Source organism: Ascaphus truei, assembly GCF_040206685.1.
Source record: "Ascaphus truei isolate aAscTru1 chromosome 3 unlocalized genomic scaffold, aAscTru1.hap1 SUPER_3_unloc_6, whole genome shotgun sequence".
Taxonomy (NCBI): Eukaryota; Metazoa; Chordata; class Amphibia; order Anura; family Ascaphidae; genus Ascaphus; species Ascaphus truei.
In genome coordinates, this window is record NW_027453829.1 from 386,437 (window position 1) to 402,943 (window position 16,507).

The following is a 16,507-nucleotide window of genomic DNA, read 5'->3' on the forward strand; positions in this document are numbered from 1 at the left end:
TTTACTGTACGTTAATGTCTTCCCTTTTAGTCCCCCCATGCCAGTGCCACTTCCCTCCCTAAATCCCGTTTTTCTGTTTGAAGTTACTTTCTGTAATTATGCTGCTTTGTATTCTTTGTGTGCATCGATGGATATCTGATGTGAGCAAGAGAGCAAGGGTCATTTGTAGAGGCGTCTGTAATCACATTTGTTAAGTTTCTCCTGCCCTCAGCTGAGCTGGTCAGCTGATCCAGATCTCAGATAAGTGCTGCGTGTGGTAGGGGTGAGGCGCTTGGTCAGATAGGCAGGAAGCTTGCCCAAGAGATATCTAAAGGCGAGACAGGAAAGATGAACTTTGCGCCTAGACTCAAGTGATGACCAATCTAGTTCTTTGACCATATCGCAGTGATGTGTGTTGTAGTTACATTGGAGATATCCAAATGAAATATAAAATAATATACTTTCTCTTCTCGGGTAGAGAGTTTGGGATTTTTGACTGTAATGATGAGAGAGGCTGCAGTGTACGAAGATTCATTACCAACCCCCCACTTCTCCATAAACAGCACAAACACACAGGTTTAAGCTTAATGATTTCCTGCTTGTGTCACTACCCCTGTGTGTGTCTGTGTGTGACCGGGTCTGCTCACAGGGTAACGGTTATATTTCCCTGTAGGTACGGAGGATGAGCAGGGTCCCACCAGTGAGCAGGGGCAGGAATCGATACCCCATATACCAAACGGAACAAGCAATATAGAGACAACATCCTGTCCTCAGTTCGGAGCAGAGCAAGGATCTAACCCAGAGTTTACTGACGGTGAGACGGTGTCACGGGAAACCAGGTTTATCAACACCTTTTTATACCGGGATCATATGATTGAGCAAAGCAATGAGGTAAAATAAATTGTAATTTATTTCAGGAATCGGGGAATCAGATTCCCTTAGAGAACCTGGACAAGGTCCCTTCACTAATTTAAGACCCCAAAGTCAATTCATGCCCCAGCTCCAACATTGAGGTATTTTTGAAGTTGGTTACTAATGATCTAGAAACAGGGTGGGCAACCCTGTCGCCATTCGCCACTTGTGGCGAATTGGCACTGAAACTGTGGCGAACAGGGCCGCCAGGACTTCTTGTGTGCCCCCCCCCCCCCTTCTCCTCCCCTGGTAAGGAAGGAGCGCGCTCCAGCGGTGTTATGCGCTCCCCTCCCTCACCCCCGGCCGCTTCAGCACATGCGTGCCGTGCGCACACGCTCCAGCACGTAACGCGCGCGCCCTCTCCAGGGCTCCGAATGCGCGCGCTCCCTCCCCTCCGAGCCGGCTTCAGAAGTTGACGCGCTACCGCGCTCCCCTCCGAGCCGGCTCCAGCTGAAGTTGACGTGCTGCTGCGCTTCCCTCCTCCCCCCACCACTGCCTCCATCGCCTCTGTGCCGCAATCTGGTAGGAATGGGGGAGGGGGACAGATTATGAGGGGGACTTCTGAAAGGGGCTGGGGGGAGGACAAGGGTGTGGGGGGAGGACAAGGGTGTGGGGGGGATCAAGGGTGCTGGGGGCAGAACAAGGGTGCTGGGGGCAGGACAAGGGTGCTGGGGGCAGGACAAGGGTGCTGGGGGCAGGACAAGGGTGCTGGGGGCAGGACAAGGGTGCTGGGGGCAGGACAAGGGTGCTGGGGGCAGGACAAGGGTGCTGGGGGCAGGACAAGGGTGCTGGGGGCAGGACAAGGGTGCTGGGGGCAGGACAAGGGTGCTGGGGGCAGGACAAGGGTGCTGGGGGCAGGACAAGGGTGCTGGGGGCAGGACAAGGGTGCTGGGGGCAGGACAAGGGTGCTGGGGGCAGGACAAGGGTGCTGGGGGCAGGACAAGGGTGCTGGGTGGAGGACAAGAGTGCTGGGGGGAGGACAAGGGTGCTGGGGGGAGGACAAGGGTACTGGGGGCAGGACAAGGGTACTGGGGGCAGGACAAGGGTACTGGGGGCAGGACAAGGGTACTGGGGGCAGGACAAGGGTACTGGGGGCAGGACAAGGGTACTGGGGGCAGGACAAGGGTACTGGGGGCAGGACAAGGGTACTGGGGGCAGGACAAGGGTACTGGGGGCAGGACAAGGGTAATGGGGGCAGGACAAGGGTAATGGGGGCAGGACAAGGGTAATGGGGGCAGGACAAGGGTAATGGGGGCAGGACAAGGGTGCGGGGGTCAGGACAAGGGTGCAGGGGTCAGGACAAGGGTGCGGGGGTCAGGACAAGGGTGCGGGGGTCAGGACAAGGGTGCGGGGGTCAGGACAAGGGTGCGGGGGTCAGGACAAGGGTGCGGGGGTCAGGACAAGGGTGCTGGGGCAGGAAAGGGTGCTGGGGGCAGGAAAGGGTGCTGGGGGAGATGAGGGGGGATTAAATGAGATGATGATGATTGGGGTGAGGAGATGATGATGATGATGGTAGTGGTGGTGGCGTGAGAGGAGGATGATGGGGGGTGAGAGGATGAGGGAGTTTGCGGTCTGAGGGCCGTTCTATAGTGCGTGCGCTTGCTGCGCCGTGCGTGCGCACGGCAGTTATAGTTGGCTGAGGTTAGTCAGCCTTTCTATAATGGTGCCGCGCGTGTGCACGGCAGTGAGCGTGTAACCAGCCGACGGGAGAAGATGAGGAAAAGAAAGATTTTGCGCTGCTACCGCCGCTGAAATGTGTATGAGTGTGTATGTGTGTGTGTGTATATGTGTGTGTATGTGTGTGTACAGTATGTACGCATGTACAATGTTAAATAATAATTTAAATAATAAATAATAATATTAATTTATTAAAGTATTAATTTATTTATTTCAAACGTATTTATAACACACACACACACACACACACACACACACACACACACACACACACACACACACACGTACACACACGTACACACACGTACACACACACTGTACACACACGTACACACACACTGTACACACACGTACACACACACTGTACACACACGTACACACACACTGTACACACACGTACACACACACTGTACACACACGTACACACACACTGTACACACAGTATCTCACTCGCTCACAGCATCCACACAAAAAGCATGTCACGTGCACGCGCGTTCGCACAGGCACGCGCGCGCACACTATAGAACGGGCCGGGGAATTTATAAACTTGTTTTCACATGCGCAACGTAATACCTCAATTTTTACATGGTGTGGCTATTTTCACTTCTAATTCGCCACACCTGTGGCTACATTGAAAAGTAGGTTGCCCACCCCTGATCTAGAAAGACTCACCAACAAGGGCGGACAGGAGAATATGACAATAACTGAAGGAAAATCCCTCAAGGAATTCACTGATCAAAGAAATATAATAATAAAACCATCAGATAAGGGGGGTAACATTGTCCTGCTAAATGAAATTGACTATATACGGGAGAATCTTAAACTTCTTAATGATTAGGACCTGCTATGAGATCTTACCAAGAGATCCAACAATGATGTATCTGAAAGAATTACAACCCATTCTACATAAAGGACCGTCTCAAAAGGTGATCACTGGAAAAAAATACCAATACATTTTGGTTAAGAAACCCAAAATTGCCACATTTTAGAGTATTCCCAAATTACATAATGTGTCCTTTTTTTAAGGACAATTTTTAAGAGCCAGACGAAATTGCTCTACAGATGCGATGCAAATCTCGAAGAGCGGTCTTTGATAATGCGTGGCAAATTCCAACAGAGAGGTTACAGCCGAAGCAGTATAGATAAGGCTAAGGCATATAAAAGGGCCAAAAATACCATCCGCAGTAGCTTATTGTATGATAAAAAGAATAAGAACACTGGTCAGAACCCTATAAGAATTATAGGTACATACAATAAGCAATGGCGAGAAGTTAAATCCGTGCTAAACACACTGGAACATACTGCTTAACGACTCAGATCTGAGAGAATCTCTCACAGCAATCCCCTCAATAATATACAGACTGATACATTAGTACACAGCCACTTTCAGGGGTCATCAAAAGACACATGGCTCAACTCAAAGACATCGGGGACACTGTGGTACCTGTAAGGCATCTCCCCTGATAAACTCTTCTAAAATCTTTCAGAACTGGGACAATACAAAAACTTATAAAATTCACAAATTGTAAGTCTGTGGGAATTGTGTATCTGGCTACGTGTCGCTGTGAGGCTAAATAAGTCGGGAAGACATCCAGGGAATTCAGGAGAAGAATCCTGGAACATGTCAGTACAATTACAAATCATCACGACACCCCCATAGCTCGACATATAAACACAACACATGGAGGTAACTCGTCATACCTCTCCTTTCAAGGTATCAATCAGATCTCTTTGGGAATTAGAAAAGGGGGCCTGGATAATGCCCTTCTAAAACCTGAGGCAGATTGGATTTATACTCTGGGGACCCTAGCACCACAGGGCCTCAATGAAGGATTTGCATATACGGCATTTCTGTAAAATATATCCATCTACTGTACACGATCACAGGAACAAGGAGTAGGTACATATCCGTAGAGGTTCCACATACCCATGTACTGAATTTTGTTGAAATTCATCCTCAATATTCGAGACTTGAGTACCAACTGAAGCAGTACCTCTAAGAAATTAAATTCTTATTATACTTACCTCTCTGTACAAGGATATCAATCCCCGAATCTAAAATGAAAAATTACCAGTGGTGAATGATGTATCACAATGTATGTCCCAGTCCTGTCAAGAGAAGCCATTTTTGAAGTGAAACTTCCTTAGTGGCACCTCATTCGTGATGGGGCAAAAAAGAATTGTGGAGACAGAAATGAAACGGATGTGACGTCAGTGCTGGCAGTTGAGGCCGGGCTGTGTTCTGGCTCAGCCCGACCCCAACACTGACATCACACCCGCTCCACAAATCAGATGCGGCGGCGGCGGCGATAGCCGCCGGCGCCGCTCCTAACGGCCGCTGCTCCCCCCACATGGCCCGCTCCTAACGGCCGCCATTCCCCCCGCACATCCGCTGCCAAGCCGCGCATGCTCAGTAATCATGGGGACTGGAGCAAAGCCACGCATGCGCAGAAGCGGTTGGCAGCGGCGCCGTTTCCCGCCCGCTGCCACGGCTGTAAACATGTGTTGCCGTTCCCCGTCTGCTGCCCGGGACAGCAGAGACCGCCCGACCGGGACAGCAGAGACCGCCCGACCGGGACAGCAGAGACCGCCCGACCGGGACAGCAGAGACCGCCCGACCGGGACAGCCGCCCGACCGGGACAGCCCCCCCCCCTTTCCTAACCCGAATGGGACCTCCCTCCCAGCCCACACATGTGCCCGCCTAACTTCCACTACCGCTGCCATGCCGCGCATGCGCAGAAGCGGCTGGCAGCGGCGCCATTCAGCCCTCCAGTGACGCGGGCATTTGCGGCCCCCCCAGGAAGCGGTGGTACAAAAACCCGGGCGCAACCCGCGCGGACCCCCCCCCCGGACCCCCCCGGACCCCCCACACACTGACGGACCCCCCCACACACTGACTGACCCCCCCCTGGACCCCCCCACACACTGACAGATCCCCCCAGACCCCCACACACACTGACTGACCCCCCCAGACCCCCACACACACTGACTGACCCCCCCAGACCCCCACACACACTGACTGACCCCCCCAGACCCCCACACATACTGACTGACCACCCCAGACCCCCACACACACTGACTGACCCCCCAGAGACCCACACACACTGACTGACCCCCCCAGACCCACACACACACTGACCCCCCCCCCAGACCCCCACACACACTGACTGACCCCCCAGACCCCCAAACACACTGACTGACCACCCCAGACCCCCACACACACTGACTGACCCCCCAGAGACCCACACACACTGACTGAACCCCCCAGACCCCCACACACACTGACTGACCCCCCCAGACCCCCACACACACTGACTGACCCCCCCAGACCCCCACACACACTGACTAACCCCCCAGACCCCCACACACACTGACTGAACCCCCCAGACCCCCACACACACTGACTGAACCCCCCAGACCCCCACACACACTGACTGAACCCCCCAGACCCCCACACACACTGACAGACCCCCACACACACTGCCTGACCCCCCCAGACCCCCACACACACTGACTGACCCCCCCAGACCCCCAAACACACTGACTGACCACCCCAGACCCCCACACACACTGACTGACCCCCCAGAGACCCACACACACTGACTGAACCCCCCAGACCCCCACACACACTGACAGACCCCCACACACACTGCCTGACCCCCCCAGACCCCCACACACACTGACTGACCCCCCCAGACCCCCAAACACACTGACTGACCACCCCAGACCCCCACACACACTGACTGACCCCCCAGAGACCCACACACACTGACTGAACCCCCCAGACCCCCACACACACTGACTGACCCCCCCAGACCCCCACACACACTGACTGACCCCCCCAGGCCCCCACACACACTGACTGACCCCCCCAGGCCCCCACACACACTGACTGACCCCCCTAGACCCCCACACACACTGACTGAACCCCCCAGACCCCCACACACACTGACTGAACCCCCCAGACCCCCACACACACTGACTGAACCCCCCAGACCCCCACACACACTGACAGACCCCCACACACACTGCCTGACCCCCCCAGACCCCCACACACACTGCCTGACCCCCCCAGACCCCCACACACACTGACCCCCCCAGAGCCCCACACACACTGACTGACCCCCCCAGACCCCCACACACTGACCCCCCAGACACCCACACACACTCACAGTCACACGCACACTCAGTCACACTCACAGTCAGACGCACACGCACAGTCACACGCACAGTCACACGCACACGCATAGTCACACGCACAGTCACACGCACACGCATAGTCACACTCTCAGTCACACGCGCACTCTCAGTCACACGCGCACTCTCAGTCACACGCGCACTCTCAGTCACACGCGCACTCTCAGTCACACGCGCACTCTCAGTCACACGCGCACTCTCAGTCACACGCGCACTCTCAGTCACACGCGCACTCTCAGTCACACGCGCACTCAGTCACACGCGCACTCTCAGTCACACGCGCACTCAGTCACACGCGCACTCTCAGTCACACGCGCACTCAGTCACACGCGCACTCTCAGTCACACGCGCACTCTCAGTCACACGCGCACTCTCAGTCACACGCGCACTCTCAGTCACACGCGCACTCTCAGTCACACGCGCACTCTCAGTCACACGCGCACTCTCAGTCACACGCGCACTCTCAGTCACACGCGCACTCTCAGTCACACGCGCACTCTCAGTCACACGCGCACTCTCAGTCACACGCGCACTCTCAGTCACACGCGCACTCTCAGTCACACGCGCGCACTCTCAGTCACACGCGCACACTCTGTCACACGCGCACACTCTGTCACACGCGCACACTCAGTCACACGCGCACACTCTCAGTCACACGCGCACACTCTCAGTCACACGCGCACTCAGTCACACGCACACTCTCAGTCACACGCACACTCTCAGTCACACGCACACTCTCAGTCACACGCACACTCTCAGTCACACGCACACTGTCACACGCGGAATTCACACTTAGTGCAAATAGCTAATACAGGGGATGTGTGCCGAGCACGCGCATTCTAAGTCAAATTTATTTGCGTTTTGTCATTGAGATTGTATTTTGATTTTTAATTAAAACATCACCAACACCAACACAAATACAATTTCTGTGACAAAAGTCAAAGAAGTTTCACTTACTATGCGCGTGCACAGCACACACAGCTTTTTTGTCTAAACGGCACATACTAGAATATCCATGATGGTTTCAGTAAGGGTACTATATTAAATGGTGGCACTTATCACCTGAGTAATGTATATACCTGTACTTACCCAGATACATTGTAAGATATAGGTCCTATTACACTCAGGTCACTCGTGATTAAGGAGTAAAGCCCCCATATAGTTTAATCTTTATTTCAAGTTTAGGATTTTTATCCTTATTTTAACACCGGTGGCCTCCAAACATACTTAATACCCATACACATACCGTATGGCAAAGGATAAATATAAACGAACATGATCTCCTTTTCCAATTAAAAATGGGTTACCATGGTAACGGACGGGTATAAGACACTACAAACTACAGAGGCACGCCCACCCCCGATGAAAGTCTTGGTAAAACGAAACGCTAGTCGGGTGATGATTACGTCACTGTCATCAAGTTTCTAGCACGGACGCAACACAGGTTGCAGATGATCCAGCTCGGCTGCTACTTTTTTACCTACTTCATTTAGATGGCTAAATAAGATGTGTTGGCTGACTAAGCATCCACTGGCATTTAGTTAGGATGTCTGTGTGAGTACAGTTTCTTATAGATGTATCTGCCCTAGATCCTTATAATGGTGGTAAAGTTGTTATTTCAACCTTCATTCATATTAAAAATCACAAGAGAAGTTTTTTCAACCTCACTAAACAGGAACATCAAGCCATCAAGACACTAAAGGACAATACAACTATTATTATAAAGGGGGCGGACAAAGGGGGCGGTATTGTCGTTATGGACTATGAGCAATACAGAGCTGAAGTACTGAGGCAATTGGACGTCACCCTGCATTATAAAGTACTGAATGGCGACCCTACTCGAGTTTACAAGAAGGAGATAGATACCATATTACAACGTGGTATTAATAACAGATGGATATCGGAAGAAACAGGGCATTTCCTGATGCAAGAACTCCCTATAACTCCAGTGATGTATACATTGCCAAAGATGCATAAGTCCATAACCTCACCACCTGGGAGACCCATCATTTTGGCGATCGGCTCCTTATGCCACCCCCTATCACAGTGCGTGGATTTCCACCTACAGCCGCTCGTTACCAGAATGCCAAGCTACCTCAGACACCACTGATTTTATAAACAAATTGGGTGCTCCGAGACTGGACTTGACCAACACTTTACTAGTAACGCTGGATGTTTCCAGCTTGTATACTAATATTTGAGATAAAGAGGGGATGGAAGCTGTGAAGGACCGTTTCGACAAGTTCAATGACTACACTGGTCCCCCGATTTGAATTTTTATTACTTCTAATTGACATTGTGCTTCACAAAAACGTCTTTAAATTTGAGATAAGGTACTTTCTGCAATGTGTGGGAACAGCTATGAGGTCCAATATGGCCTCATCATATGCCAATCTATTTATGGACCAATATGAGGAAACCCACATCGTCCATGACTCTCCTTATGCTCAAAACATCGTCACTTATATGAGATACATCAATGACGTGTTTCTGATATGGAATGGCCCTGAAGTTGAACTCCAGAATTTTTGGGAATACATCAATACTATTCCTTCCAACATACGGTTCACACTCAATGACAGCAATAATGAAATTGTCTTTCTTGACACAGTAGTATACAAAGGCCCTACATCTCTAATGACCAGAATACATCATAAGAAAACGGACCGGAACACCCTCCTTTTGGCTAGTAGCCATCACCCAGGAGCTCTGAAGAGAAGATTACCATACTCGCAGTTCTTCGGGGTACTAAGGATCACTAGCAGCAGTGATGAATGTGAGCAGGCGCTTCAGTCCTCGACACAAAGATTCCTCAACAGCGTATACGATTTCAAGGAGGTGAAAGAGGCCCTTATACGGGCGAAGGAGTTCCCTCGTGACCAACTCCTTAAACCTACTGTTCAGGCAAGCACATCGGACCGATTCGGGATTAACACCACTTACAGCACCTCCTCTGGCACCATCAGGAGGAGCATCAGGAAGCTCTGGCACATCTTGACAAACGATAAGAAAATTGGCAAAACGTTCGTGAAACCATCCTTGTTCTGCTACAGGAGGGGTCACAACATTGGTGATTCACTCACACAAGCGGACCCCGTCTCTAAATACAATAGCCCCACAAACTGGTTAGGTCGAGATCCCCCGGTGCCTACAAATGCCATGGCTGTACCAATTGTCAGCACATGCTGCTAGGGAAGAATGTCTCCCACCCACATAGTGGTAAACCCATCAAAATCAGGGATTACATGAACTGAGAGTAAGTTTGTTGTATATATGATCCGGTGCCCATGTGGTTTGCGCTACATCGGTAAGACTACCCGCATGCTTACGGAGCGCATGAGCTTACACCGCTCCTCCATCAGGAAGGCGTTACAAGATACCAACAACAGTGAGGATCTCAAGATTCGGCCTGTAGCGAGGCATTTTAAAAAGCATAAGCATGGTCTGGCAGCACTCCGATGTATGCCCATACTCCAGGCACATGCCCGGCATCGAGGTGGTGACGGGGGCAAACTGTTATTACAATTGGAAACTCGCATGATTTTTGAACTAAACACCATGGCCCCGCGTGGCCTAAATGAGGACTTCCAGCTAGGGTGCTTTCTGTGACTCTCTGGTTCTTATGTACTGTTGTCTTTCGGTATCGCTTAGCTATGTGTCCACTAGGGGGATAACATGGGAGCTTGGGATGCCAGCATTGCTGCTTTATTTGGGGCTTTGTGTTTAATGTCTGACACCATACTGCATACATTAGCATTTATTGGATGTACTTCTGACATCCATATTTGACCCCATATATTTTCCTCTCCCTTCTCCGTTCTCCCCCCCCCCCCCCCCCGTGTCTGTTTCAGTGATGCTTTTAGTGTTCTCTGGACGACTTCTTTCCCCCTTAGTCTAAGGCAAGCTACCTCTACATCTGGAAATGTCGTTTTTATTTCCCTTATGTTTCAGTTATATTTCCCTGTAGGTACGGAGGATGAGCAGGGGCAGGAATCGATACCCCATATACCAAACAGAACAAGTGATACGGAGCCAACATCCCATCCTCTGTCCGGAGCAGAGCAGGGATCTAACCCGGGGATTACCGACGGTGAGACGGGGCTGTACTTTCTCTGGGGCAGAGCAGGGATCTAACCCGGGGATTACCGACTGTGAGACGGGGCTGTACTTTCTCTGGGGCAGAGCAGGGATCTAACCCGGGGGTTACTGACGGTGAGAAGGGGCTGTACTTTCTCTGGGGCAGAGCAGGGATCTATCCCGGGGATTACCGACGGTGAGACGGGGCTGTACTTTCTCTGGGGCAGAGCAGGGATCTAATCCGGGGATTACCGACGGTGAGACGGGGCTGTACTTTCTCTGGGGCAGAGCAGGGATCTATCCCGGGGATTACTGACGGTGAGACGGGGCTGTACTTTCTCTGGGGCAGAGCAGGGATATAACCCGGGGATTACTGACGGTGAGACGGGGCTGTACTTTCTCTGGTGCAGAGAAGGGATATAACCCGGGGGTTACTGATGGTGAGACGGGGCTGTACTTTCTCTGGGGCAGAGCAGGGATCTAACCCGGGAATTACTGACGGTGAGTCGGGGCTGTACTTTCTCTGGGGCAGAGCAGGGATATAACCCGGGGGTTACTGACGTGAGACGGGGCTGTACTTTCTCTGGGGCAGAGCAGGGATATAACCCGGGGATTACTGACGGTGAGACGGGGCTGTACTTTCTCTGGGGCAGAGCAGGGATATAACCCGAGGATTACTGACGGTGAGACGGGGCTGTACTTTCTCTGGGGCAGAGCAGGGATATAACCCGGGGGTTACTGACGGTGAGACGGGGCTGTACTTTCTCTGGGGCAGAGCAGGGATCTATCCCGGGGGTTACTGACGGTGAGACGGGGCTGTACTTTCTCTGGGGCAGAGCAGGGATCTATCCCGGGGATTACTGATGGTGAGACGGGACTGTACTTTCTCTGGGACAGAGCAGGGATATAACCCGGGGGTTACTGACGGTGAGACGGGGCTGTACTTTCTCTGGGGTAGGGCAGGGATCTATCCCGGGGGTTACTGACGGTGAGACGGGGCTGTACTTTCTCTGGGGCAGAGCAGGGATCTATCCCGGGGGTTACTGACGGTGAGACGGGGCTGTACTTTCTCTGGGGCAGAGCAGGGATATAACCCGGGGGTTACTGACGGTGAGACGGGGCTGTACTTTCTCTGGGGCAGAGCAGGGATCTATCCCGGGGGTTACTGACGGTGAGACGGGGCTGTACTTTCTCTGGGGCAGAGCAGGGATATAACCCGGGGGTTACTGACGGTGAGACGGGGCTGTACTTTCTCTGGGGCAGAGCAGGGATATAACCCGGGGGTTACTGACGGTGAGACGGGGCTGTACTTTCTCTGGGGCAGAGCAGGGATATAACCCGGGGATTACTGACGGTGAGACAGGGCTGTACTTTCTCTGGGGCAGAGCAGGGATCTATCCCGGGGATTACTGACGGTGAGACGGGGCTGTACTTTCTCTGGGGCAGAGCAGGGATCTAACCCGGGGATTACTGACGGTGAGACGGGGCTGTACTTTCTCTTGGGCAGACCAGGGATCTATCCCGGGGATTACTGACGGTGAGACGGGGCTGTACTTTCTCTGGGACAGAGCAGGGATATAACCCGGGGATTACTGACGATGAGACGGGGCTGTACTTTCTCTGGGGCAGACCAGGGATATAACCCGGGAATTACTGACGGTGAGACGGGGCTGTACTTTCTCTGGGGCAGAGCAGGGATATAACCCGGGGATTACTGACAGTGAGACGGGGCTGTACTTTCTCTGGGGCAGAGCAGGGATATAACCCGGGGATTACTGACGGTGAGACGGGGCTGTACTTTCTCTGGGGCAGAGCAGGGATCTATCCCGGGGATTACTGACGGTGAGACGGGGCTGTACTTTCTCTGGGGCAGAGCAGGGATCTATCCCGGGGATTACTGACGGTGAGACGGGGCTGTACTTTCTCTGGGGCAGAGCAGGGATCTATCCCGGGGGATTACTGACGGTGAGACTGGGCTGTACTTTCTCTGGGGCAGAGCAGGGATCTATCCCGGGGGTTACTGACGGTGAGACGGGGCTGTACTTTCTCTGGGGCAGAGCAGGGATATAACCCGGGGATTACTGACGGTGAGACGGGGCTGTACTTTCTCTGGGGCAGAGCAGGGATATAACCCGGGGGTTACTGACGGTGAGACGGGGCTGTACTTTCTCTGGGGCAGAGCAGGGATATAACCCGGGGATTACTGACGGTGAGACGGGGCTGTACTTTCTCTGGGGCAGAGCAGGGATATAACCCGGGCATTACTGACGGTGAGACGGTGCTGTACTTTCTCTGGGGCAGAGCAGGGATATAACCCGGGGGTTACTGACGGTGAGACGGGGCTGTACTTTCTCTGGGGCAGAGCAGGGATATAACCCGGGGATTACTGACGGTGAGACGGGACTGTACTTTCTCTGGGGCAGAGCAGGGATCTAACCCGGGGATTACTGACGGTGAGATGGTGCTGTACTTTCTCTGGGGCAGAGCAGGGATATAACCCGGGGGGTTACTGACGGTGAGACGGGGCTGTACTTTCTCTGGGACAGAGCAGGGATCTATCCCGGGGGTTACTGACGGTGAGACGGGACTGTACTTTCTCTGGGGCAGAGCAGGGATCTATCCCGGGGGTTACTGACGGTGAGACGGGGCTGTACTTTCTCTGGGACAGAGCAGGGATATAACCCGGGGATTACTGACGGTGAGACGGGGCTGTACTTTCTCTGGGGCAGAGCAGGGATCTATCCCGGGGGTTACTGACGGTGAGACGGGGCTGTACTTTCTCTGGGGCAGAGCAGGGATCTATCCCGGGGGTTACTGACGGTGAGACGGGGCTGTACTTTCTCTGGGGCAGAGCAGGGATATAACCCGGGGGTTACTGACGGTGAGACGGGGCTGTACTTTCTCTGGGGCAGAGCAGGGATATAACCCGGGGGTTACTGACGGTGAGACGGGGCTGTACTTTCTCTGGGGCAGAGCAGGGATCTATCCCGGGGTTACTGATGGTGAGTCGGGGCTGTACTTTCTCTGGGACAGAGCAGGGATCTATCCCGGGGGTTACTGACGGTGAGACGGGGCTGTACTTTCTCTGGGGCAGAGCAGGGATCTAACCCGGGGGATTACTGACGATGAGACGGGGCTGTACTTTCTCTGGGGCAGAGCAGGGATCTATCCCGGGGGTTACTGACGGTGAGACGGGGCTGTACTTTCTCTGGGGCAGAGCAGGGATCTATCCCGGGGTTACTGACGGTGTGACGGGGCTGTACTTTCTCTGGGGCAGAGCAGGGATATAACCCGGGGGTTACTGACGGTGAGACGGGGCTGTACTTTCTCTGGGGCAGAGCAGGGATATAACCCGGGGATTACTGACGGTGAGACGGGGCTGTACTTTCTCTGGGGCAGAGCAGGGATCTAACCTGGGGATTACTGACGGTGAGACGGGGCTGTACTTTCTCTGGGGCAGAGCAGGGATCTAACCCGGGGATTACTGACGGTGAGACGGGGCTGTACTTTCTCTGGGGCAGAGCAGGGATATAACCCGGGCATTACTGACGGTGAGACGGGGCTGTACTTTCTCTGGGGCAGAGCAGGGATCTATCCCGGGGGTTACTGACGGTGAGACGGGGCTGTTCTTTCTCTGGGGCAGAGCAGGGATATAACCCGGGGGTTACTGACGGTGAGACGGGGCTGTACTTTCTCTGGGACAGAGCAGGGATCTATCCCGGGGGTTACTGACGGTGAGACGGGGCTGTACTTTCTCTGGGGCAGAGCAGGGATCTATCCCGGGGATTACTGACGGTGAGACGGGGCTGTACTTTCTCTGGGGCAGAGCAGGGATCTATCCCGGGGATTACTGACGGTGAGACGGGGCTGTACTTTCTCTGGGGCAGAGCAGGGATATAACCCGGGGGTTACTGACGGTGAGACGGGGCTGTACTTTCTCTGGGGCAGAGCAGGGATATAACCCGGGGATTACTGACGGTGAGACGGGGCTGTACTTTCTCTGGGGCAGAGCAGGGATCTATCCCGGGGATTACTGACGGTGAGACGGGGCTGTACTTTCTCTGGGGCAGAGCAGGGATATAACCCGGGGGTTACTGACGGTGAGACGGGGCTGTACTTTCTCTGGGGCAGAGCAGGGATATAACCCGGGGATTACTGATGGTGAGACGGGGCTGTACTTTCTCTGGGACAGAGCAGGGATATAACCCGGGGATTACCGACGGTGAGACGGGGCTGTACTTTCTCTGGGGCAGAGCAGGGATATAACCCGGGGGTTACTGACGGTGAGACGGGGCTGTACTTTCTCTGGGGCAGAGCAGGGATCTATCCCGGGGATTACTGACGGTGAGACGGGGCTGTACTATCTCTGGGGCAGAGCAGGGATCTATCCCGGGGGTTACTGACGGTGAGACGGGGCTGTACTTTCTCTGGGGCAGAGCAGGGATATAACCCGGGGGTTACTGACGGTGAGACGGGGCTGTACTTTCTCTGGGGCAGAGCAGGGATCTATCCCGGGGGTTACTGACGGTGAGACGGGGCTGTACTTTCTCTGAGGCAGAGCAGGGATCTATCCCGGGGGTTACCGACGGTGAGACGGGGCTGTACTTTCTCTGGGGCAGAGCAGGGATCTATCCCGGTGGTTACTGACGGTGAGACGGGGCTGTACTTTCTCTGGGGCAGAGCAGGGATCTATCCCGGGGATTACTGACGGTGAGACGGGGCTGTACTTTCTCTGGGGCAGAGCAGGGATCTATCCCGGGGATTACCGACGGTGAGACGGGGCTGTACTTTCTCTGGTGCAGAGCAGGGATATAGCCCGGGGGTTACTGACGGTGAGACGGGGCTGTACTTTCTCTGGGGCAGAGCAGGGATCTATCCCGGGGATTACTGACGGTGAGACGGGGCTGTACTTTCTCTGGGGCAGAGCAGGGATCTATCCCGGGGATTACTGACGGTGAGACGGGGCTGTACTTTCTCTGGGGCAGAGCAGGGATCTATCCCGGGGATTACCGACGGTGAGACGGGGCTGTACTTTCTCTGGGGCAGAGCAGGGATCTAATCCGGGGATTACTGACGGTGAGACGGGACTGTACTTTCTCTGGGGCAGAGCAGGGATATAACCCGGGGGGTTACTGACGGTGAGACGGGGCTGTACTTTCTCTGGGACAGAGCAGGGATATAACCCGGGGATTACTGACGATGAGACGGGGCTGTACTTTCTCTGGGGCAGACCAGGGATATAACCCGGGAATTACTGACGGTGAGACGGGGCTTTACTTTCTCTGGGGCAGAGCAGGGATATAACCCGGGGATTACTGACAGTGAGACGGGGCTGTACTTTCTCTGGGGCAGAGCAGGGATATAACCCGGGGATTACTGACGGTGAGACGGGGCTGTACTTTCTCTGGGGCAGAGCAGGGATCTATCCCGGGGATTACTGACGGTGAGACGGGGCTGTACTTTCTCTGGGGCAGAGCAGGGATCTATCCCGGGGATTACTGACGGTGAGACGGGGCTGTACTTTCTCTGGGGCAGAGCAGGGATCTATCCCGGGGGATTACTGACGGTGAGACTGGGCTGTACTTTCTCTGGGGCAGAGCAGGGATCTATCCCGGGGGTTACTGACGGTGAGACGGGGCTGTTCTTTCTCTGGGGCAGAGCAGG

The 16,507-nt window shown here is 53.9% G+C and overlaps 1 protein-coding gene across 5 annotated transcripts in view; it reads left to right on the top strand.

The window, feature by feature from the left end:
• Positions 1-16,507, top strand: part of LOC142473347 (uncharacterized) — a 148,224-nt gene that overhangs the window by 113,309 nt on the left and 18,408 nt on the right. For 4 of the 5 annotated variants that reach the window (XM_075580588.1, XM_075580584.1, XM_075580585.1 and 1 more), the window contains 2 exons: positions 653-793; positions 10,734-10,856. In XM_075580588.1, the coding sequence (XP_075436703.1) occupies positions 653-793; positions 10,734-10,856 (264 nt within the window). The remainder of the gene's footprint in view (positions 1-652; positions 794-10,733; positions 10,857-16,507) is intronic. The other variant, XM_075580587.1, reaches the window with a different exon arrangement.